The sequence below is a fragment of the Oncorhynchus mykiss genome, chromosome 2 (genome assembly GCF_057628025.1).
Source record: "Oncorhynchus mykiss isolate SJ-2025 chromosome 2, ASM5762802v1, whole genome shotgun sequence".
NCBI classification, from domain to species: domain Eukaryota; kingdom Metazoa; phylum Chordata; class Actinopteri; order Salmoniformes; family Salmonidae; genus Oncorhynchus; species Oncorhynchus mykiss.
The window spans coordinates 21,577,501-21,601,568 of record NC_143023.1 but is presented as its reverse complement, the minus strand read 5'-3'; the positions used below and the strand labels follow the sequence as shown (position 1 = coordinate 21,601,568).

The 24,068-nt window shown below is 45.8% G+C and overlaps 2 protein-coding genes across 5 annotated transcripts in view; one reads left to right on the top strand and one right to left on the bottom strand.

Annotated features, from left to right (window-relative positions):
* LOC110537974 (adenosine receptor A1-like) overlaps positions 1–7,125 on the bottom strand; it is a 46,363-nt gene extending 39,238 nt beyond the window's left edge. Inside the window, exon 1 of one of the 2 annotated variants that reach the window (XM_021624473.3) lies at positions 7,046–7,125. The gene's annotated coding sequence lies outside the window, so the exon portion shown is untranslated. Of the gene's footprint in view, positions 1–4,678; positions 4,935–7,045 lie in introns of those variants that run through there. The other variant, XM_090192753.1, reaches the window with a different exon arrangement.
* bcam (basal cell adhesion molecule (Lutheran blood group)) overlaps positions 3,905–24,068 on the top strand; it is a 93,661-nt gene continuing 73,497 nt past the window's right edge. For all 3 annotated transcript variants that reach the window (XM_036942444.2, XM_036942438.2, XM_090192751.1), the window contains exon 1: positions 3,905–4,253. In XM_036942444.2, coding sequence (XP_036798339.2) covers positions 4,184–4,253 — 70 coding nt within the window. In that variant the 5' untranslated portion in view covers positions 3,905–4,183. The remainder of the gene's footprint in view (positions 4,254–24,068) is intronic.

The following is a 24,068-nucleotide window of genomic DNA, read 5'->3' as shown; positions in this document are numbered from 1 at the left end:
GTACAAAGGAAGGAAGGGATAAAGACTGGGGGATAAAGACTGGGGGATAAAGACTGGGGGATAAAGACACGGGTATAGAGGGGGGTAGTACAAAGGAAGGAAGGGATAAAGACTGGGGGATAAAGACACAGGTATAGAGGGGGGTAGTACAAAGGAAGGAAGGGATAAAGACTGGGGGATAAAGACACAGGTATAGAGGGGGGTAGTACAAAGGAATAAAGGGATAAAGACACAGGTATAGAGGGGGGTAGTACAAAGGAAGGAAGGGATAAAGACACGGGTATAGAGGGGGGTAGTACAAAGGAAGGAAGGGATAAAGACTGGGGGATAAAGACACAGGTATAGAGGGGGGTAGTACAAAGGAAGGAAGGGATAAAGACACGGTATAGAGGGGGGTAGTACAAAGGAAGGAAGGGATAAAGACACGGGTATAGAGGGGGGTAGTACAAAGGAAGGAAGGGATAAAATGAAAGAATAATGAAGAGAGGATATAAGAGGTGGTTAAGTTCTTTAATTCCAGAGGATAGTTAACATATAGCCTCTGGGTAAGACAGGAATATGTAGGCTAAGAGAAATGAGGAAATGAGAGAGCAGACTATGAGCTCAGGTGAATCCTTATGTCTTCCTTTAGTATTATAGGATAGATGACATCTGACAAAATCATCTCCCTTCTTATTCTCTCTCTCATCTCTGGTCTTGGCACAGACCTAACGGAGGATCACTCAGCTCTTTTCCAGGCAGTGATACTGTCTACTCTGACTCACATTAACCAGAAGCCCTGTAATACTGTTAATGTGCTCAGAACTGAAATAAGAGCACTATGTGATCAGCTGTACCAACCTGTACCAACTCCCTGTCAGGTACTCTCATAAGAAAAGAGTGCTATGTAGAACCATTTGTCCCTGTCGGAGAACCCTCTGAAAAAGGTTCCAGATAGGTCTCTATCAGTTCAGATAAAAAAACATTTTTAGGTTACAAATAGCACCCTATCAAAGATTATAGTCCTAGTATTCTGGTATCCCCAGTTCCCCGCGGAAGAGAAAGCTACAGGGTGTATAGCAGACGCGACATAGACTGTTGTATTACACAAGTTCAAACCAAAGGTGAACCACATCAGTGAGTATGGCAGTCAACTTATGGAACAGCGGGGACTGTGAAGCAACACAAACATTGGCATAGACACATACATACACACACACTAACATACACACTATACATACACATGGATTTAGTACTGTAGATATGCAGTAGTGGTGGAGTAGGGGCCTGAGGGCACACCGTGTGTTGTGAATGTATTGTAATGTTTTTAAAATTGTATAAACTGCCTCAATTTTGCTGGACCTCAGGAAGAGTAAAGCAGCAGCTAATGGGGATCCATAATAAATAAATACAAATAAATATAAAATAAACAAATAAATACAAAAATAAATACCCAAGCTGACTACCTCTGCAAGGTGAGGGGCTTAGAATGGGGTCAGAGAGAGGCTGTGCACCAGAATGCTATCCTCTTCTCTCCAAGTCCTGCAGGAGTCCAATAGGTAATGACATAGTAAATCACTAGGTTACCTACTTCTCCCCTTCACCCTGACATCAGCTCAGCTCAGCACAAGCATTTCATAACACTCGCATTAACATCTGCTAACCATGTGTATGTGACCAATAAAATGTGATTTGATTTGAAACTACAGCCCTTACATCAGAGCCTCTAGGTTTAGGCTGAGCTTATCTCTGTGTCTCTGTCGCTCTGACCCATCTCCAACACGCCACAGATAACTCAGAGCGGTCAATATCTGAGATAGTGTTATTGATATTACTGAGTGCAGAGTGTGGGAAAGGTGCTTTCCTTCTGGTGTCATGGCCGTGTGTGTATCACCATGGTAATGACATAGCTGTCCCATCACCCATCGCGCTGTAAGTATAAACCGCTGCTCGTGTCCCTCAGTGGATCACTGGTGTAACTACACTAGGGTTTGTTTGTGTGTGTTTGTGCGTTTGTGTGTGTGTGTGGAGCCTACTATGCACATCAGATTGCAGACCCCTCCCTGTTGTCGTGTGAGTGATGTGTGTGAGTGATGTGTGTGAGTGAAGCGTATCCCATCTCCACTTCCACAGGGGAAAACAAATATCAGACAGCTGTTTTGGCCCAACCATCCCAGCAATGTGTGTTAAAAGTCAACTGCTCTGCGTGGAACAAGTATTACCAGTAGACACTCCTGGTTATTTAAGTCTCCACAGTAGCCTACATCCTACACAGACCACTCCCTCTCGTAGTTCACAGACTTTGTATATACTTCCTAACCTCCCAGTGTATAGCAGATTGAAACAAAACCAACTCCAGGTCACAGAATACACACTCAATGAATTCAAGTTGGAATTATATTGTTATAAACCACTTATCTCTCCCATATCCATGAATTGCCTATGGGGGTTAGTAAGCTAAATGCCTGGAGGAGAATGGATTACATGTCTAGGAATGAATCGTATGAGTATACTAAACTAGTCTGCTGGGTTGTTATTGTCTGTTAGCCTACACACAATGATTCTACCCACAGTAGACTATGCTGGGCTAGGGAGACTATTGTGTGTAGGCTATGCTGGGCTAGGGAGGCTATTGTGTGTAGGCTATGCTGGGCTAGGGAGGCTATTGTGTGTAGGCTATGCTGTGCTAGGGAGGCTATTGTGTGTAGGCTATGCTGTGCTAGGGAGGCTATTGTGTGTAGGCTATGCTGTGCTAGGGAGGCTATTGTGTGTAGGCTATGCTGGGCTAGGGAGGCTATTGTGTGTAGGCTATGCTGGGCTAGGGAGGCTATTGTGTGTAGGCTATGCTGGGCTAGGGAGACTATTGTGTGTAGGCTATGCTGGGCTAGGGAGACTATTGTGTGTAGGCTATGCTGGGCTAGGGAGTCTATGCTGGGCTAGGGAGGCTATTGTGTGTAGGCTATGCTGGGCTAGGGAGACTATTGTGTGTAGGCTATGCTGGGCTAGGGAGACTATTGTGTGTAGGCTATGCTGGGCTAGGGAGGCAATTGTGTGTAGGCTATGCTTGGCTAGGGAGACTATTGTGTGTAGGCTATGCTTGGCTAGGGAGACTATTGTGTGTAGGCTATGCTGGGCTAGGGAGGTGATTGTGTGTAGGCTATGCTGGGCTAGGGAGACTATTGTGTGTAGGCTATGCTGGGCTAGGGAGACTTGTGTGTAGGTTATGCTGGGCTAGGGAGACTATTGTGTGTAGGCTATGCTGGGCTAGGGAGTCTATGCTGGGCTAGGGAGGCTATTGTGTGTAGGCTATGCTGGGCTAGGGAGACTATTGTGTGTAGGCTATGCTGGGCTAGGGAGACTATTGTGTGTAGGCTATGCTGGGCTAGGGAGGCAATTGTGTGTAGGCTATGCTGGGCTAGGGAGACTATTGTGTGTAGGCTATGCTTGGCTAGGGAGACTATTGTGTGTAGGCTATGCTTGGCTAGGGAGACTATTGTGTGTAGGCTATGCTGGGCTAGGGAGGCGATTGTGTGTAGGCTATGCTGGGCTAGGGAGACTATTGTGTGTAGGCTATAAAAAATGCAGAATATGAACGGACTGGAGATTTTCAACTATATGATTCTGAATCTGATTTTATCCACAGCTGATATTAACTAACAAGGTAGTAGGCTGTGTATTATTGTTCTTATTGTTGGTTATGAATGAAAATAAAAAATATATGTCATTAGCCTATATTGTTAATGTATTATCTGTAATAACCTAATAATAGACGTTGAAGGCTAAGGAACAAAAAATAGTGGTTGGAGTTGGCAAGAGTTTTTCCTTTCCACTTCGGTGTTAATGTTGTTTTTGAAAATCTATTTTAAATGTCAAAAACCGCCACCATCGATATAGTCATATGTGAATAGTAAAGCAAGTCTTTTCAGGGCAACTGAGGTGTAGCCGGAGAGAGAGAGAGCGCGAGGGAGGGGGCGTGGGTCACCTTTTGTGGAAATACATCAACCAAGACTGCCACAAGCATCAGATTTCTCGCTGTGAGAGAGAGGGGGGATAGCGCTCGCTTTATTGAGAGAGACGAAGAGAGAGAGGGCGAGGGAGAAACAACTCTGGACGACTGAAGACTTGCTGTTGCCACAAATACATAACGACAGAAACACCTAAAGAAAAACAGCTAAATACATCTGTAAAAGTTACAGATCGAGCCATGGACGGGATGGTAGCATTTGGACGCGCTTCGCTCTCGTGCACCTTGCTGCTTTGCTTTTCATTGCAAGGTAAGACTTGGATTTCACGCGTCCCCGTCTGTTTTATATTAGAAAGTAAATGTTGTTTTCGCCCACTGCTGCTGGTTCCTCTTGGCTGGAGGCTATGAATCTCTTCATTGCCTGTACGGTTGTTTCTCCTTCAACTATCGCAGTGCGTTATATCAGAGTAGGCTATGGACTGCGTATCACATTACGAAAGTGTTTTACATGCGTTAGTGGGTTATACAACTTTATTGTACCTTGTGCATATTTTGTTTCCTTTGGCAATTTGTTCTTGTCACCCGCTTTATGTGAAAACAACCTGTTATTGAGTGCCAGTCGGTGCCAAAATAACAGGTGTAAATCGAGACTTTGAAAATCTCGGCATTTGTGTCTGGAGAAATGCTGGACTTGTCAGTGAACTATTTTTAAATTAATAGAGAAAAAATACTTACAAGTAGGCTAACTCTTTGATGCGCAGCACATTTTGAACGAAGTGACGGATCATGTTAAATTCGTGAGATGTTTTAGGGGTTAACCCAGACCGCACTTTTCCTTTGTAGTCGTGTGGGAACCCCTTGCTCCGCAGTAGAGTGCACTTCCGAGCGCACAACGGACTGCAGTAGCCTGTAGCTGAGCCCCGGCGGCCTGTCTCGGCCGGAATGACCGCTATGTATTTGATCTATGATCAATGAGCTAGCTGTTCAGAATGCGTCGGATGGGGTGTGATGTGCCTCGGACTATACGGAGTGTTATTAAATTGATTGATATGTGGGCCTTTATGAATTATGGGTAGGCCTACTCACAACCTTACCGGTAGATAACACTAACCTTATGATTTATTTATAGTTTGCATTATCTGCCCCACATTTGAGCAACGTTTCATGCTTTCAAACGCTATCATTTAGTTTTTCCACTCCACTGTTCTCTTGTCTCTTATGGATAAAAAGGTTGCTAGGCTACATACATGTTGAGTTATATAAATAACGAGTGCGGTTCTGTAGGCTGTTTGGTCTTTTAGGGTGGGGTGTGTCCATTTGGCCAAGGCACTGCATCTCTCTCTTTCTCTCTCCCCCTCTCTCTATACTTATCTATTGCTCTTCCTCACCACTGCCTCTCACTCATCATCTTTAAAAATAAAAAAATATCTGCAACTTTCTGTCTTTCTCTTTTTTTCCTCCATCAAAAATCCCCCTCTTTATCTCCCCAATCTGGATCTCTGCCTATCTGAGTTTAACTGGCTGGTGTTCAGCAACACCCCTCCCTCTCTCTACACCCATCCCTCCTTTTCTCTGCATCCCTCAGTCTCGCCAGCTCCATTCATCCCTCGCTCTGCACCATCCTTCACTCTCTCCAGCGACCTTCCCTTTTCCCTTTAAACCTCTACCACACTGTTCTCAGATCTCCACTACCCCGTCATCTCCACTACCCCGTCATCTCCACTACCCGTCCTCTCCACTACCCGTCCTCTCCACCCCCCCGTCCTCTCCACCCCCCCGTCCTCTCCACTACCCGTCCTCTCCAACCCCGTCCTCTCCACCCCCCGTCCTCTCCACCCCCCGCCCTCTCCAACCCCGTCCTCTCCACCCCCCCGTCCTCTCCACCCCCCGCCCTCTCCACTACCCCGTCCTCTCCACCCCCCGTCCTCTCCACCCCCCCCGTCCTCTCCACCACCCCGTCCTCTCCACCCCCGTCCTCTCCACCCCCCGTCCTCTCCACTACCCCGTCCTCTCCACCCCCCGTCCTCTCCACTACCCGTCCTCTCCACCCCCCGTCCTCTCCACTACCCCGTCCTCTCCACCCCCCCGTCCTCTCCACTACCCCGTCCTCTCCACCCCCCCGTCCTCTCCACCCCCCCGTCCTCTCCACCCCCCCGTCCTCTCCACCCCCCGTCCTCTCCACTACCCGTCCTCTCCACCGCCCGTCCTCTCCACCCCTGCTCCTCCTCCCTCCATCCACTCTTCACCTGGTCTTTGAGACAGTTGTTCTCTGGGCTGTGTTGCTGTGGCTGTGTGTATATGAGCCCAGTCCTTCATGATGCCACTGTGTAGACTGTGTGTCTGAGACTAAACAGGTGTCTGTACTAAAAGCCAAAGCCAGCTAATGGAAGGCCTGGTACCTCACGTAGGAGGCTGGATACAACAGTGGGTGGTCCCTTGATTGTAGCTAAGTGAGCTCCTGTTCTTAGCTCTTCCAGTCCCCACCCCTGGCCCTTTAGTCTGCACATAGGACAGTATGAAACACTAGTCCCCGCCTCCACAGCAACCAGTCCAGGTCCAAGACACGCCTGCAGCACTCCCCTAAACTTTAGTGCAGTACGCCTCTCTCTCACTGTAAAAGGGGACAAGAATGCTCCCTCTCCTATCTTCCCTTAATCTCACCCCCGACCCCTCCTCCCTCCCTCCGGCTCGTTTGTCTAATAATAGCAGGTTTCTCTGTGGGAGACTGTCTCACACATACACAACTATAACACGCTACACACTCACTACAAAACTATTCCACGGTGCACCAAAAAGGACCACAGGACACAACACCCCACACAGTGTGTGTGACACAAATATGCGGTGATGACATCAAGACCGTCCCAGTGTGCTTTGCATGCCTGTACTGACGGCAATGCAATTGACCTGTGACCGGTTGAACCGTACAGGTTGGAAATGTCTCCCTCGGCACACCATACCATGTCACCCAGAGTTAGAATCATCAACAGCCAAACTTCTAGAACAACGTCATGCCAGACAGGGATCAGAAAGATTTGTCAGATTGAGGATTATTTCTGATTAGGAAAGTTACTTTTGAACTAGTAAATGACTGTATCACACCTGTTCTTTGCTCTGAGGCACTTGATGTGTTGGAAGTTCCAGAAGCTTGGCGTCGGGGGAAACACGTGTAGGTGTATGCAGCATTTTTCACGGCTGTCGTAAGAACGGGACCAAGGCGCAGCGGATGTTGAGTTCCACATATTTCATTCAAAGAGAAACCAAAACAAAAAACTAAATATATCAATAAACAAACAACTAAACGTGACTACGTGATGCACAAACGCGAAACAATATCCCACAAACACAGGTGGGAAAAATAGCTACTTAAATATGATCCCCAAATAGAGACAACGATTACCGGCTGCCTCTAATTTGGAATCATACAAAACACCAACATAGAAAATATAAACTAGAACACAACATAGAAATTATAAACTAGAATACCCCCTAGTCACGACCTACTACACCATAGAGAAACAAGGGCTCTCTATGGTCAGGGCGTGACAGCAGTTGTCTATTGTAATTTATTGTGTGGGTTTAGATAAACGTTGGTGGGTATTGTTGGTAGAAAGGTGCTTTTGCTGCTTTCACGTCCTAAAAGTGGTCGCTGGCTGTACTGTCTCAGCCTTGCTCTCTTGTGGTGAGAGGGGGTGGGGTTGGGTGAGGAAGGGTGAGGGGGGGCTCACTGAGAAGGGTGGGGTCGAGTTAGGAAGGGTGAGAGGGGTCACTGAGAAGGGTGGGGTCAGGTGAGGAAGGGTGAGGTGGGGGGTGGGTCACTGAGGAGGGTGGCAGAGAGAATCGCGGAGACAGGCCGTCAGCTGAGTTCAAGGTGCTGTAGGAAACTCTGAGCTTCCACCCTTTGTCTATCAACTCCTTAATTCCCCCAGTAATTTCCTTGCTTTAATTTCTACTTGTCCCGTCGGCATCAAACCCCCCCCCCCCCCCCCCACGCTGCCATGTGTAATTATTATGGTATTAGGGCAGAGAAATTAAAAGCCTGCCATTTAGCCAGTGGAGATAAAAGCCAGTGGGCTTCTTCAAGCTCTTTTTAAGTGGGTTAGGGGCGCTGATGGTATTCTAAGTTAGCACACACACACACACACACACACACACACACACACACACACACACACACACACACACACACACACACACACACGTGATCCATATAGATTCCTCTTATTGTGCAACAGCTCTAAACAATTATAACTAACACCACTCTGAGTGACAGGTCGATAAGGGCTGTTTTGAGGGAGCGAGCTGGTATTTGCCCCCTTTGTCGTTTAACCTGGGGGTGTACAGATAGATGTAGGATCTTAATTTGATCACTCTTTTGTTGCTGAGAATTTTCTGGAAAATGTCCATTAACAAAAATGCCCATTAATTATAATTCACTTAAGAATTCCCATTTCCTTTTGCTGAAGGATTGTTTTCCTGCTGTAGAAAACTGGCTCAAATTAAGGTCCTACCTTTGTAGGTGCAGGAGCACTGGGACTGCTATTAGTTTGGGTGATTCATGCTTCTCCACTGGGTTTGGGTTAGAGGGGAGATAGATGGAGACGGAGCTGAACTCTGAGGTCCTATAGTAATGAGTGGTATTCCTATGGACAGGTTGGAGCTCGTCCTGAGTGTCTGTGCATTCAAACATTGTTTCTCTGGCAGAGAGGGGCTGCCTCTTCACAACACAATGGTGCTAATCCAAAAACACACAAGACTTTACAACGTTGGGCCCCATTCACCACCAAGACACCGTACTACACCGGTCCATTCATACATCCACCGCATTTCAGTGATTTGGCAGCTTTCCTTTCATGTGATATATGCCACTGTAGTGGTTACTCTCTGCTGGGTTCATGTAGACCACATTGCAGTGGAACAATGAAGCTTTCTGCATAAATCCTCATGATAGTGGATGAGCGTTACTGTGGACGGGGTTTAATCTTTCTGCATAAATCCTCATGATAGTGGATGAGCGTTACTGTGGACGGGGTTTAATCTTTCTGCATAAATCCTCATGATAGTGGATGAGCGTTACTGTGGACGGGGTTTAATCTTTCTGCATAAATCCTCATGATAGTGGATGAACGTTACTGTGGACGGGGTTTAATCTTTCTGCATAAATCCTCATGATAGTGGATGAGCGTTACTGTGGACGGGGTTTAATCTTTCTGCATAAATCCTCATGATAGTGGATGAGCGTTACTGTGGACGGGGTTTAATCTTTCTGCATAAATCCTCATGATAGTGGATGAGCGTTACTGTGGACGGGGTTTAATCTTTCTGCATAAATCCTCATGATAGTGGATGAGCGTTACTGTGGACGGGGTTTAATCTTTCTGCATAAATCCTCATGATAGTGGATGAGCGTTACTGTGGACGGGGTTTAATCTTTCTGCATAAATCCTCATGATAGTGGATGAGCGTTACTGTGGACGGGGTTTAATCTTTCTGCATAAATCCTCATGATAGTGGATGAGCGTTACTGTGGACGGGGTTTAATCTTTCTGCATAAATCCTCATGATAGTGGATGAGCGTTACTGTGGACGGGGTTTAATCTTTCTGCATAAATCCTCATGATAGTGGATGAGCGTTACTGTGGACAGGGTTTAAGTCGTCCTAACCTTTTCAAATCCAAACTAGTGCTCTTTCTTATCTCTGTTGTTTGTTCTCTGTGAAACCCCACAGGGGGAATTCTAACAGCCCAGTTGGTGAATTGGCAGCAGGCAGGCAGGCAACGGTGGGCATCTGGTTATAAAATGACAGGTTTCACGGGGTTAATCCTAGTTTGAAGTCAGCTAGCGGAGGATGTGGTTCACAGAAACACTCCTCAGAGCTTTTCATCCTAATATCATCAAAGGTCTTCAAAAAGAGCAGCTAGAGCCATGATTAGAATGCTGGGATGCGGACACACACACACACACACACACACACACACACACACACACACACACACACACACACACACACACACACATCCATAAACACATGCTTTAATAGTTTGGATTAACCTGGTCACTGTTCTAATTTCTCTCTTACCCTATCTCGTGTCTGTCTCTGTCTCTCTCCCTCTGTCTCCATCCTCCCTTCTTCTCCTCCCTCGCTCTAGACCTTTTTTGTTTTGGGTAATGGTGGCTCACTGGAGGGAGTCGTTGATGTGTATTGATGTTTGTGGTGATTTACTGTGTTGTGTTTGGAGCTACTGCTTTTGTGCACAGCCCAGAGAGGATACTGGGAGGAAGGTCCTGCTGTGATGTGTGCGTTGGATAGGGTGCTGGCCTGGGATGTTTTTAAATCCAACCTAGGAGATGTTTGACCCCAGCTTTAGGACTTATTTTTTAATTACTTAAAAATAAGACACACCCCTTCCCTCTCTGTTTCCTCAGCAAACATCCCAGTGTTTGTTCACCTCTCTCTCTCTCTCTCTCTCTCTCTCTTTCTCTCTCTCTTTCTCTCTCTCTCTCTCTCTCTCTCTCTCTCTCTCTCTCTTTCTATCTCTCTCTCTCTCTCTCTCTCTTTCTTTCTCTCTCTTTCTTTCTTTCTTTCTTTCTCTCTATTTCTTTCTCTCTCTCTTTCTCTCTCTCTCTCTCTCTCTCTCTCTCTCTCTCTCTCTCTCTCTCTCTCTCTCTGTTCTATTCCATCCAACACAACAGTCTTAAACAGTAAACACACTACAGGGTTAAAAGAGAAGGAGAGGGACAGAGAGAGATTGGGGAGGGAGGAAGAGAGGTTAGAGGGACAGAGAGAGATTAGGGAGAGATACGGAGAGAGGAAGCTGACTACTAGTGCCTTTGATTTCTCCATGGTTGCTGCTTCAAGGCTGTCTTGTCATTAGTGGCTTCATGGGGTTTTAAGGGGAGGAAGGAAACAGAGAGGATGAGATCAAGGGATGGGACGAGGGGTGATTACAGCTGACTTGTGTTACTGCAGTTCCCGATTGTTTTGTTGTCTCAAGGGAGGAAGATGATACAGATGATGATGATAGTGAAGAGAGGTGGCCGGGGGGTCGTAGGTCATTTCAAGTGCAGCCTTGAAAGGAGAAGGAATGGGGGTTGGGGGGCTGTATTGCAAGGAACATTTAAGATTCAAAAGCTATTCGGGGAGATAAGGTTAAGTGCTGCCGATGCATTTAGTGGGAGTGCAGTAGAAACATGCTGCGCCAAAGAGCCTTCATTCAGGATCCATGGGGCTTTTTAGGCATTCAGCACACACAGAGAGGAGGCTTTGGCTATTAGAGCTACATATAAATATGTGTCAGGCAGAGTGGGAGAGAGAGGAAGGATCATGGCCTACAAATTCCATCTATTGCTACAACATGGCAACCCCCACTCATGTTTCTTGGTCAGCAGTTGTTCCTGGTTTGTTCAGACTGAAAGAGTGAGATGCACACACGCTCACACACACACACACACACACACACACACACACACACACACACACACACACACACACACACACACACACACACGTGCGAAAAGTCAGAATTAGGAATACCAATTAGGAAGTCTGTGGAAAACCCCATGATCTTCAGTTTACCGGCGGACAAGAAACCCTAACCCCTCTGGACATCCCCCGTCTCCCCTGTCTGTCTGCCTGTTCTGAGCTGGGTCTTGGGTCCTGTGGGAGCTTCTCAAGTTGTTGCTTCTCAGACGTCAACAGTTGCCTCAACAGCAGTTGTAGAACCCTTCTCAAACACGAACCCCTCTCCTCTCCCACCCTGTGTCCTTTCACACCATGCAGCATGCCACAGGCTGAGGACGGAACTAGAGGAAGGCTGCATAGACAGTTAGTAGACCTTGTGTGTTTCCCCCCTGACTAACATGGTTGTTTCAGGACTCGCATTAGAGCTGTGTTTGGGAGTGGTCTTTACATGGTAGACTAAGGTTTTGGAGAGAGTGTGAGTGGATGTTGGGTGTTTCCCCCCTGACCAACATGGCTGTTTCAGTACTCGCATTAGAGCTGTGTTTGGGAGTGGTCTTTACATGGTTGACTAAGGTTTTGGAGAGAGTGTGAGTGGAGGTTGTGTGTCTGAACACACCCCTTGCTGAGTGAGTTGTTGCCCCTCGTCAGTCAGTCAGTGGCAGCCCTGTTAAGCTTAAGGAGTGGTCAACAAATGGCAGTTGTGTAACAGGGGTTCTTTTCAATCTTATCGCCATCCCATGGAATGTGACAGAGAGTTCACCAGGCTAAAGAGCTGTGTGTGTGTGTGTGTGTGTGTGTGTGTGTGTGTGTGTGTGTGTGTGTGTGTGTGTGTGTGTGTGTGTGTGTGTGTGTGTGTGTGTGTGTGTGTGTGTGTGTGTGTGTGTGTGTGTGTGTGTGTGTGTGATGCAGGGATTTACTACTATTATTACTATTTTTTCTTCTTTCATCTCCAATCTCCAGTTCAATGTTGTCCCATTCTGTTAAAGGAGAACATACACATTCCTCTGTGTGAGACATTTCTCCTGCTTTATAATGTAGTTAATGGTTAGCTGGACATGGTTAACCTCACTGTTTGACAAACCCTGCTATATAAATTATTCACGGAGAGGAGGAGCAGGAAGAGAGATGGAGCAGGAGGACAGATGGAGCAGGAGGACAGATGGAGCGGGTGGACAGGTCGCAGGAGGACAGGTGAAGCAGGAGGACAGGTGGAACAGGAGGAGAGATGAAGCGGTGGAACAGGAGGAGAGATGGAGCAGGAGGACAGATGGAGCAGGTGGACAGGTGAAGCAGGAGGACAGGTGGAACAGGAGGAGAGATGAAGCGGTGGAACAGGAGGACAGGTGGAGCAGGAGGACAGGTGAAGCAGGAGGACAGGTGGAACAGGAGGAGAGATGAAGCGGTGGAACAGGAGAACAGGTGGAGCAGGAGGACAGGTGAGGCAGGAGGACAGGTGCAACAGGAGGAGAGATGAAGTGGTGGAACAGGAGGACAGGTGAAGCAGGAGGACAGGTGGAACAGGAGGAGAGATGAAGCGGTGGAACACGAGGACAGGTGGAGCAGGAGGATAGGTGGAACAGGAGGAGAGATGGAGCGGTGGAATAGGAAGAGAGGTAGAGCAGAAGGAGAGGTGGAAGAGAGAGACAGACTCGAAGCATACAGGAGGGAATGTGTGTGTGTGATCATGTGTGTGTTCACACCAATTTCAGCTTGTGTGTGTATGAAAGTGTACTGTACTGTATACATATGTTTTTGTCACTGTGTGTGTGTGTGTGTGTGTGTGTGTGTGTGTGTGTCTGTGTGTGTGTGTGTGTGTGTGTGTGTGTGTGTGTGTTTGTATACAGTAGAGGTCGACCGATTAATCGGAATGGCCAATTAATTAGGGCCGATTTCAAGTTTTCATAACAATTGGTAATCTGCATTTTTGGACGCCGATTATGGCCGATTACATTGCACTCCACGAGGAGACTGCATGACAGGCTGACCATCTGTTATGCGAGGGCAGCAAGGACCCAAGGTAAGCTGCTTGCTAGCATTAAACTTATGTTATAAAAAACAATCAATCTTAACATAATCTATAGTTAACTACACATGGTTGAGGATATTGCTAGTTTATCTAGCGTGTCCTGCGTTGCATATAATCGCATAATGTGGTGCCTGTTAATTTATCATTGAATCATAGCCTACTTCACCAAACGGGGGATTTAACAAGCGCATTCGCGAAAAAGCACTGTCGTTGCACCAATGTACTTAACCATAAACATCCATGTCTTTCTTAAAATCAATGCACAAGTATATATTTGTGTCACTTCTCTTGCGTTCATTGCACGCAGAGTCAGGGTATATGCAACAGTTTGGGCCGCCTGGCTCGTTGCGAACTAATTTGCCAGAATTTGACATATCAGACATAGAAGGTTGTGCAATGTAACAGCAGTATTTAGACTTATGGATGCCACCCGTTAGATAAAATACAGAACGGTTCCATATTTCACTGAGAGAATAAACGTTTTGTTTTTTCGAAGTGATAGTTTCCGGATTTGACCAAATGAATGCCCTAAGGCTCGTATTTCTGTGTGTTATTATATTAGAATTTAGTCTATAATTTGATATTTGATAGAGCAGTCTGACTGAGCGGTGGTAGGCAGCAGCAAGCTCGTAAGCATTCATTCAGACAGCACTTTCCTCCATTTGCCAGCAGCTCTTCGCTGTGCTTCAAGCATTGCGCTGTTTATGACTTCAAGCCTATCAACTCCCAAGATGAGGCTGGCAATACTAGAGTACCTATTAGAACATCCAATAGTCAAAGGTATATGAAATACAATAGGTATACAGAGAAATAGTCCTATAATTCCTATAATAACTACAACCTAAAACTTCTTACCTGGGAATATTGAAGACTCATGTTAAAAGGAACCACCAGCTTTCATATGTTCTCATGTTCTGAGCAAGGAACTGAAATGTTAGCTTTCTTACATGGCACATATTGCACTTTTACTTTCTTCTCCAACACTGTGTTTTTGCATTATTTAAACCAAATTGAACATGTTTCATTATTTATTTGAGACTAAATTGATTTTATTGATGTATTATATTAAGTTAAAATAAAGGTGTTCATTGTTCATTCACTATTGTTGTAATTGTCATTATTACAAATATATACATAAAAATTGGCAGATTAATCGGTATCTGCTTTTTTGGTCCTCCAATAATCGGTATCGGCGTTGAAAAATCATAATCGGTCGACCTCTAGTATACATATTTCCTAAGTCTGAGTTAAGGTCGCTCTCTGTGAGAAATGGGGCTTCCCGGTGCGTTAGCTGAGAGTGAAGGTACAGTAGTGTAACATCAGGAAACAGATCGTATGTCCACTACAGTGAAGGTACAGTAGTGTAACATCAGGAAACAGATTGTATGTCCACTACAGTGAAGGTACAGTAGTGTAACATCAGGAAACAGATCGTATGTCCACTACAGTGAAGGTACAGTAGTGCAACATCAGGAAACAGATCGTATGTCCACTACAGTGAAGGTACAGTAGTGTAACATCAGGAAACAGATCGTATGTCCACTACAGTGAAGGTACAGTAGTGTAACATCAGGGAACAGATCGTATGTCCACTACAGTGAAGGTACAGTAGTGTAACATCAGGAAACAGATCGTATGTCCACTACAGTGAAGGTACAGTAGTGTAACATCAGGAAACAGATCGTATGTTCACTACAGTGAAGGTACAGTAGTGTAACATCAGGAACAGATCGTATGTCCACTACAGTGAAGGTACAGTAGTGTAACATCAGGAAACAGATTGTATGTCCACTACAGTGAAGGTACAGTAGTGTAACATCAGGAAACAGATCGTATGTCCACTACAGTGAAGGTACAGTAGTGTAACATCAGGAAACAGATTGTATGTCCACTACAGTGAAGGTACAGTAGTGTAACATCAGGAAACAGATCGTATGTCCACTACAGTGAAGGTACAGTAGTGTAACATCAGGGAACAGATCGTATGTCCACTACAGTGAAGGTACAGTAGTGTAACATCAGGAAACAGATTGTATGTCCACTACAGTGAAGGTACAGTAGTGTAACATCAGGAAACAGATCGTATGTTCACTACAGTGAAGGTACAGTAGTGTAACATCAGGAAACAGATCGTATGTCCACTACAGTGAAGGTACAGTAGTGTAACATCAGGAAACAGATCGTATGTCCACTACAGTGAAGGTACAGTAGTGTAACATCAGGGAACAGATCGTATGTCCACTACAGTGTAGTATGTCCAAACCCACTGTCTTTGTTTGTTGGAGGTGTAGCTTACCTCCGCTCCTCTCCCAGGACGACCACAGCTCCATAGCCCCCTTCTCTCTCCACCATGACCAATAAAGCCTGTGTGAACTTGACTTTAACAGAGACAGACAGTGGTGGGATAGAGTTACAGAGGAAACACAGTTAATATCCTCCTCAAGTCACAGCGTGTTCTCTACCTCTCTACCTATCTCACCTCTCTACCTCTCTACCTCTCTCACCTCTCTACCTCTCTACCTCTCTACCTCTCTACCTCTCTCACTTCTCTACCTCTCTCGCCTCTCTACCTCTCTCACCGCTCTACCTCTCTCACCGCTCTACCTCTCTCACCTCTCTACCTCTCTCACTTCTCTACCTCTCTCACCTCTCTACCTCTCACACCTCTCTCACCTCTCTACCTCTCTCACCGCTCTAGCTCTCTTACCTCTCTACCTCTCTCACCGCTCTACCTCTCTCACCTCTCTACCTCTCTCACTTCTCTACCTCTCTCACCTCTCTCACCTCTCTACCTCTCTCACCTCTCTACCTCTCTACCTCTCTCACCTCTCTGCCTCTCTCACCTCCTTAATCCCTTTCTCTGTCTTACATACAGTACCTTCAGAAAGTATTCATACCCCTTGACCAATTACACATTTTGTTGTGTTACAGCCTGAATACCAAATTAATGAAAAATATTTTTTTTCTCATCCATCTACACACAATATTCCGTAATGACAACGTGAAAACATGTTTTTAGAAAGTTTTGCAAATGTATTGAAAATTAAATACAGAAATATCTAATTTACATAAGTATTCACACCCGTGAGTCAATACTTTGTCAAATCAAAATAAAATAACATTTTAGCAGATGTTAATGCGAGTGTAGCGAAATGCTACATGCTAATTCCGACAGTGCAGTAATATCTAACAAGTAATCTAACAATTCCACAACAACTACCTAATACACACAAATCTAAAGGGGTGAATGAGAATATGTACATATAAATATGTGGAGGAGCGATGGCTGAGCGGCATAGGCAAGGTGCAGTAGATGGTATAAAATACAGTATATACATATGATATGGGTAATGTAAAATGTGTAAACATTATTAAAGTGGCATTATTTAAAAAGTGGCATTGTTTAAAGTGACTAGTGATCCATTTATTAAAGTAGCCATTGATTGGGTCTCAGTGTAGGCAGCAGCCTCTCTGAGTGGTGTGAACAGGCAGTGGCTCGGGTGGTTGTTGTCCTTGATGATATTTTTGGCCTTCCTGTGACACCTTCCAGTCTCCCAGTCCCTGCCACTGAAAAGCATGGCCATAGCATGATGCTACCACCACCATGTTTCACGGGAGGTATAGTGTTAGACGGTGATGAGTTGGATGTCTCATCAGACCACAGAATATTTTGCCTTACACTCTCAGAGACTTTCATATGCCTTTTTGCAAACTCCAGGCGTGCTGTCATGTGCCTTTTTCTCAGGAGTGGCTTCTGTCTCGCCACTCCCATAAAGCCCAGATTGGTAAAGTGCTGTTGTCCTTCTGGCAGGTTCTCCCATCTCAGCCAAGGAACTCTGTAGTTCTGTCAGAGTGGTCAATGGGTTTTTGGTCTCCTCCCTAACCAAGGTCCGTCTTGCCCAGTTGCTCAGTTTGGTTGGACAGCCTGCTCTAGGCAGAGTCTGGGTAGATCCATATTTTTTGGAGACCAGTGTACTCTTGGAACCTTTCAACACTAGAAATTGTTTTATACCCTTGCCCAGATATATGCCTCATCACTATTCTCTCTTGGAGCTCTACGGACAGTTCCCTGGACTTCATGGTATAGTTTTTGCTCTGTCATGCACTGTCAACTGTGGGATCTTATACAGAAAGGTGCATTTCTAAATCATGTCCAAACTATTTTATTGGCCACAGGTGGACTCCAATCAAGTTGTATCAACATCTCAAGTATGATCAGAGGAAACGGAATGTGCCTGAACTCAGTTTGGAGTGTCATAGCAAAGGGGTGTGAATACTCATGTATTCTCTCTCTTCTATCTGTCTTTCTCTCTCTTCTACCTGTCTTTCTCTCTCTTCTATCGGTCGTTCTCTCTCTTCTATCTGTCTTTCTCTCTCTTCTACCTCTTTCTCTCTCTTCTATCGGTCTTTCTCTCTTCTATCTGTCTTTCTCTCTCTTCTACCTCTTTCTCTCTCTTCTATCGGTCTTTCTCTCTCTTCTATCTGTCTTTCTCTCTTCTATCTGTCTTTCTCTCTCTTCTATCTGTCTTTCTCTCTCTTCTATCGGTCTTTCTCTCTCTTCTATCTGTCTTTCTCTCTCTTCTATCTGTCTTTCTCTCTCTTCTATCTGTCTTTCTCTCTCTTCTACCTGTCTTTCTCTCTCTTCTATCTGTCTTTCTCTCTCTTCTATCTGTCTTTCTCTCTCTTCTACCTGTCTTTCTCTCTCTTCTACCTGTCTTTCTCTCTCTTCTACCTGTCTTTCTCTCTCTTCTACCTGTCTTTCTCTCTCTTCTACCTGTCCTTCTCTCTCTTCTATCTGTCCTTCTCTCTCTTCTACCTGTCTTTCTCTCTCTTCAATCTGTCCTTCTCTCTCTTCTACCTGTCTATCTGTCTTTCTCTCTCTTCTATCTGTCTTTCTCTTCTCTCTCTTCTACCTGTCTTTCTCTCTCTTCTATCGGTCTTTCTCTCTCTTCTACCTGTCTTTCTCTGTCTTCTCTGTCTTTCTCTCTCTTCTATCTGTCTTTCTCTCTCTTCTACCTGTCTTTCTCTCTCTTCTACCTGTCTTTCTCTCTCTTCTACCTGTCCTCTCTCTTCTATCTGTCCTTCTCTCTCTTCTACCTGTCTTTCTCTCTCTTCAATCTGTCCTTCTCTCTCTTCTACCTGTCTTTCTCTCTCTTCTATCTGTCTTTCTCTCTCTTCTACCTGTCTTTCTCTCTCTTCTATCTGTCTTTCTCTCTCTTCTATCTGTCTTTCTCTCTCTTCTACCTGTCCTCCTCTGTCCCTTTACATCTCTTCTCTATGCCAGAGACAGATCAGAGATGAGTGCCTGGACCGTCTGTTGCTAATCACCACCACAATAGGATCCACAGCAGGGTGACAGCGGGAGGTCTCAGATCATGATTTCATTCCAAGTTTGATTGACATTCCCACTAATAAATAATGGTAATCAGGCCGGAGGGGTTTGAAGTGCCGGTGATTCCCACAGATAACACAGTTAACTGACATGTCATTTCTCAATAAGAGTTGGCAGACAGTCTGAGTTTTAACTCTATGGCATTCTCTCTCTCTCTTTCTCTCTGTCTCTCTCTCTCGCTCTCTCTCTGTCTCTCTCTCTTTCTCTCTCTCTCTCTCACTCACTCACTCACTCACTCACTCACTCACTCACTCACTCACTCACTCTCATTTCAATTCAATTAAAGGGGCTTTATTGGCATGGGAAACATGTGTTAACATTGCCAAAGCAAGTGAGGTAGATAATATACAAAAGTGAAATAAACAATAACAGTTAACATTACACATACAGAAGTTTCAAAACAATAAAGACATTACAAATGTCATATTATATATATATATATATATATATATATACAGTGTTGTAACAATGTACAAATGGTTAAAGGACACAAGGGAAAATAAATAAGCATAAATATGGTGTTTGTTCTTCACTGGTTGAATTCTTTGTGGATCTGTGTAATCTGAGGGAAATATGTCTCTCTAGTATGGTCATACATTGGGCAGGAGGTTAGGAAGTGCAGCTCAGTTTCCACCTCATTTTGTGGGCAGTGAGCACATAGCCTGTCTTCTCTTGAGAGCCAGGTCTGCCTACGGCGGCCATTCTCAATAGCAAGGCTACGCTCACTAAGTCTGTACATAGTCAAAGCTTTCCTTAAGTTTGGGTCAGTCACAGTGGTCAGGTATTCTGCCACTGTGTACTCTCTGTTTAGGGCCAAATAGCATTCTAGTTTGCTCTGTTTTTTTGTTAATTCTTTCCAATGTGTCAAGTAATTATCTTTTTGTTTTCTCATGATTTGGTTGGGTCTAATTGTGCTGCTGTCCTGGGATGTGTTTGTGTTTGTGAACAGAGCCCCAGGACCCCAGGACCACTCTCTCTCTCTCTCTCTCTCTCCCTCTCTCTCTCACACACTCACTCACTCACTCACTCACTCACTCACTCACTCACTCACTCACTCACTCACTCACTCACTCACTCTCTCACTGTCACTCTCTCTCTCACCCTCACTCACTCACTCACTCACTCACTCACTCACTCACCCCCTCTCTCTCTCTCTCTCTCTCTCTCTCACCCTCTCCTACACACTCTCTCATTCTGTCTCACACTCTGTCTCTATCACTCTATCACTCTGTCTGTCTGTCTCTCTGTCTCTCTGTCGCTCTGTCTCTCTGTCTCTCTGTCTCTCACTCTATGTCATCTCACCCACAGAGGAAAGCCTTGGGCTTGTTGTTATTGTACAGATCTGTTTAAGCCCTAAGGGGTCTTCTTCAATGAACATGTCTGTGCCAGATTTGGCTCTTATTGTCTTTCTGAGTGAATGGTCTTCGAAGCACAGAACTGAATTGAATACCTAGATTTCTCTTTTATTAGTTTATATTACTGTGGTGCTACATAAGTAGAGTATCATATCATTTCATAGTTGATTTCATCTGATCCAATCCAGCACTAGGAAGAACTATCTTGCGTTATCCAAAATCATATTTAATATTGAATCGATAGGATCCAATTTCGGTTACGACTCCGTAATGCTAAATTATTCAAAATGACTTGCCCATCTGATCTATGTGATGGATGGTAATTCCACCAGTGATGTTGGATTTAAGAGACTCCTAATTGATTCATGCCTGTTGTTATGAAGGACTAAAGTAATTGAAATGCCCTTATGGGCGTCCATCTTGCTTTCTCCCTGGACGGATGGATCACGATGATAATGTTAAAGTTCATTAAGGGGGAATGGTATAGGGAAAGGACATGGAAGGTTTAGGGCCCAGATTGAGAGAGAGAGAACACCAGGTACCACTAAAACAGCATCCTATTATTCTCATAACCCTCCCTAAAGCCCCACCCCACTGGGTGTCTCCGTAGCCATGGTAATGAACGATGCGGACTAGAGGTCGACCGAATATGATTTTTCAAAGCCGATACCGATTATTGGAGGACCAAAAAAGCAGATACCGATTAATCTGACGATTTTTATTTATTTATTTGTAATAATGACAATTACAACAATACTGAATGAACACTTATTTTAACTTAATATAATACATCAATAAAATCAATTTAGCCTCAAGTAAATAATGAAACATGTTCAATTTGGTTTAAATAATGCAAAAACACAGTGTTGGAGAAGAAAGTACAAGTGCAATATGTGCTATGTAAGAAAGCTAATGTTGAAGTTCCTTGTTCAGAACATGAGAACATATGAAAGCTGGTGGTTCCTTTTAACAAGAGTCTTCAATATTCCCAGGTAAGAAGTTTTAGGTTGTAGTTATTATAGGACTATTTCTCTCTATACCATTTGTATTTCATATACCTTTGACTATTGGATGTTCTTATAGGCACTTTAGTATTGCCAGTGTAACAGCCACCATCGAAGCAGCGTTACCCATGCAGAGCAAGGGGAACAACTACTAGAAGGCTCAGAGCGAGTGACGTTTGAAACGCTAATAGCGTGCGCTAACTAGCCAGCCATTTCACTTCGGTTACACCAGCCTCATCTTGGGAGTTGATAGGCTTGAAGTCATAAACAGCGCAATGCTTGACGCACAACGAAGTGCTGCTGGCAAAACGCACGAAAGTGCTGTTTGAAGGAATGTTTACGCGCCTGCTTCAGCCTACCACTGCTCAATCAGATACTTAGATACTTGTATGCTCAGTCAGATTATATGCAACGAAGGACACGCTAGATAATATCTAGTAATATCATCAACCATGTGTAGTTAACTAGTAATTATGATTTATTGTTTTTTATAAGATAAGTTTAATGCTAGCTAGCAACTTACCTTGGCTTACTGCATTCGCGTAACAGGCAGTCTCCTTGTGGTTTGCAACGAGAGAGAGGCAGGGCGTTATTGCGTTGGACTAGTTAACTGTAAGGTTGCAAGATTAGTTCCCCCGAGCTGACAAGGTGATAATCTGTCGTTCTGCCCCTGAACGAGGCAGTTAACCCACCGTTCCTAGGCCGTCATTGAAAAGAAGAATGTGTTCTTAACTGACTTGCCTAGTTAAATAAAGGTTAAAAAAAATTTGGCACCCAAAAATACAGATTTCCAATTGTTATGAAAACTTGAAATCGGCCCTAATTAATCGGCCGACCTCTAATGCGGACCCTCCTCGTCAGTCAGGCATCAGTGAGCGTGTGCAGGGGCAGTTGGGGTGTGTGTGTGTGTTAATGGGCGGTGTGTGTGGGTGCGTCCGTGCCGGCGCATACTGAACAGCGTGTCAGGGTTGAACTGGTTAATCAAAGGGCCAGAGAGGACACATGTTCATTAATAAGGCCTCTCACAAGGGAGGCAGATCAGGCCGTTGTTGGTGCTACTGGTTCTCTCTACTTCTGCCCTGACTGATACAGCTGGCATAGCTGATGTGGGTGACTGTGTTACTGCAGTGAGTGACACTATGTAAGGGATACTCCTGGTTGTTTTATTGTGTACCTAATAGTGCCTGAGTGTCTGTCTGAGAGAGGTAGGAGTATTCTATTCAATACTGTGTGTCTGAATTTAAAGTGTTTTCTGCCGAAGGGCAGTATACTGCCGCACTACCCCACATCTCTCCCCCTTCCTCCTCCTCGCCCACTCCCACCTCTTTATCAACATCTCTCCCTGTCTCCCTCTCCCCCCTCCCTCTCGCCCTCTCCCCACATCTCTCCCCCCTCCCTCTCGCCCTCTCCCCACTTCTTTATCAACATCTCTCCCTGTCTCCCTCTCCCCCCTCCCTCTCGCCCTCTCCCCACATCTCTCCCCCCTCCCTCTCGCCCTCTCCCCACTTCTTTATCAACCTCTCTCCCTGTCTCCCTCTCCCCCCCCCCCCTCGCCCTCTCCCCACATCTCTCCCCCCTCCCTCTCGCCCTCTCCCCACATCTCTCCCCCCTCCCTCTCGCCCTCTCCCCAGTTCTTTATCAACGTCTCTCCCTGTCTCCCTCTCCCCCCCCCTCGCCCTCTCCCCACATCTCTCCCCTTCCTCCCCCTCGCCCTCTCCCACCTCTTTATCAACGTCTCTCCCTGTCTCCCTCTCCCCCCCCCTCGCCCTCTCCCCACATCTCTCCCCTCCCCCTCTCCCCACCTCTTTATCAACCTCTCTCCCTGTCTCCCTCTCCACCCCCCCACCCTCTCCCCACCTCTTTATCAACCTCTCTCCCTGTCTCCCTCTCCCCCCCCACCCCGCCCTCTCCCCACCTCTTTATCAACATCTCTCCATGTCTCCCTCTCCCCCCCCCACCCCGCCCTCTCCCCACCTCTTTATCAACGTCTCTCCCTGTCTCCCTCTCCACCCCCCCACCCCGCCCTCTCCCCACCTCTTTATCAACATCTCTCCCTGTCTCCCTCTCCCCCCCACCCCTCCCTCTCCCCACCTCTTTATCAACGTCTCTCCCTGTCTCCCTCTCCACCCCCCCACCCCGCCCTCTCCCCACCTCTTTATCAACATCTCTCCCTGTCTCCCTCTCCCCCCCACCCCTCCCTCTCCCCACCTCTTTATCAACGTCTCTCCCTGTCTCCCTCTCCACCCCCCCACCCCGCCCTCTCCCCACCTCTTTATCAACGTCTCTCCCTGTCTCCCCCCCCTCTCTCAGTAGCTGTGGTTGTAGGAAGAGGAACAGAACTACATTGTTAAGACATTCCTCAGGCTGTTGGAATGCAGGTATTAATGGAGGCTGATTAAACACACAGCGAGGAGAGGAGAGAACAGGGAAGGAAGAGAGAGAGGGAAGGAAGGTATGGAAAGGAGGGTAAGTCTGGATTGAGGGGAGTGGTGTAGGGAGGTAGACTGAGGCACCGAAAAGGGAGAGACTCAAGAACAAAAGGAGTTGTTGATTTCTAACCAGGATGTGATGGGTCGTGTGCGTGTGTTTGTGTGTGTGTGTGTGTGTGTGTGTGTGTGTGTGTGTGTGTGTGTGTGTGTGTGTGTGTGTGTGTGTGTGTGTGTGTGTGTGTGTGTGTGTGTGTGTGTGTGTGTGAGTGAGTGAGTGAGAGAGAAGGGGAGGGTCCTTGTTGATTTCCCAGGTTTATGGCTCTGAGTGTGTGCTTGGAATGTATTCTTTATTAACTGAGCTAACGTTGCAATATCTGTGTGTGTGTGTGTGTGTGTGTGTGAGTGTGTGTGTGTGTGTGTGTGTGTGTGTGTGTGTGTGTGGCAGGTGGAGGTACTG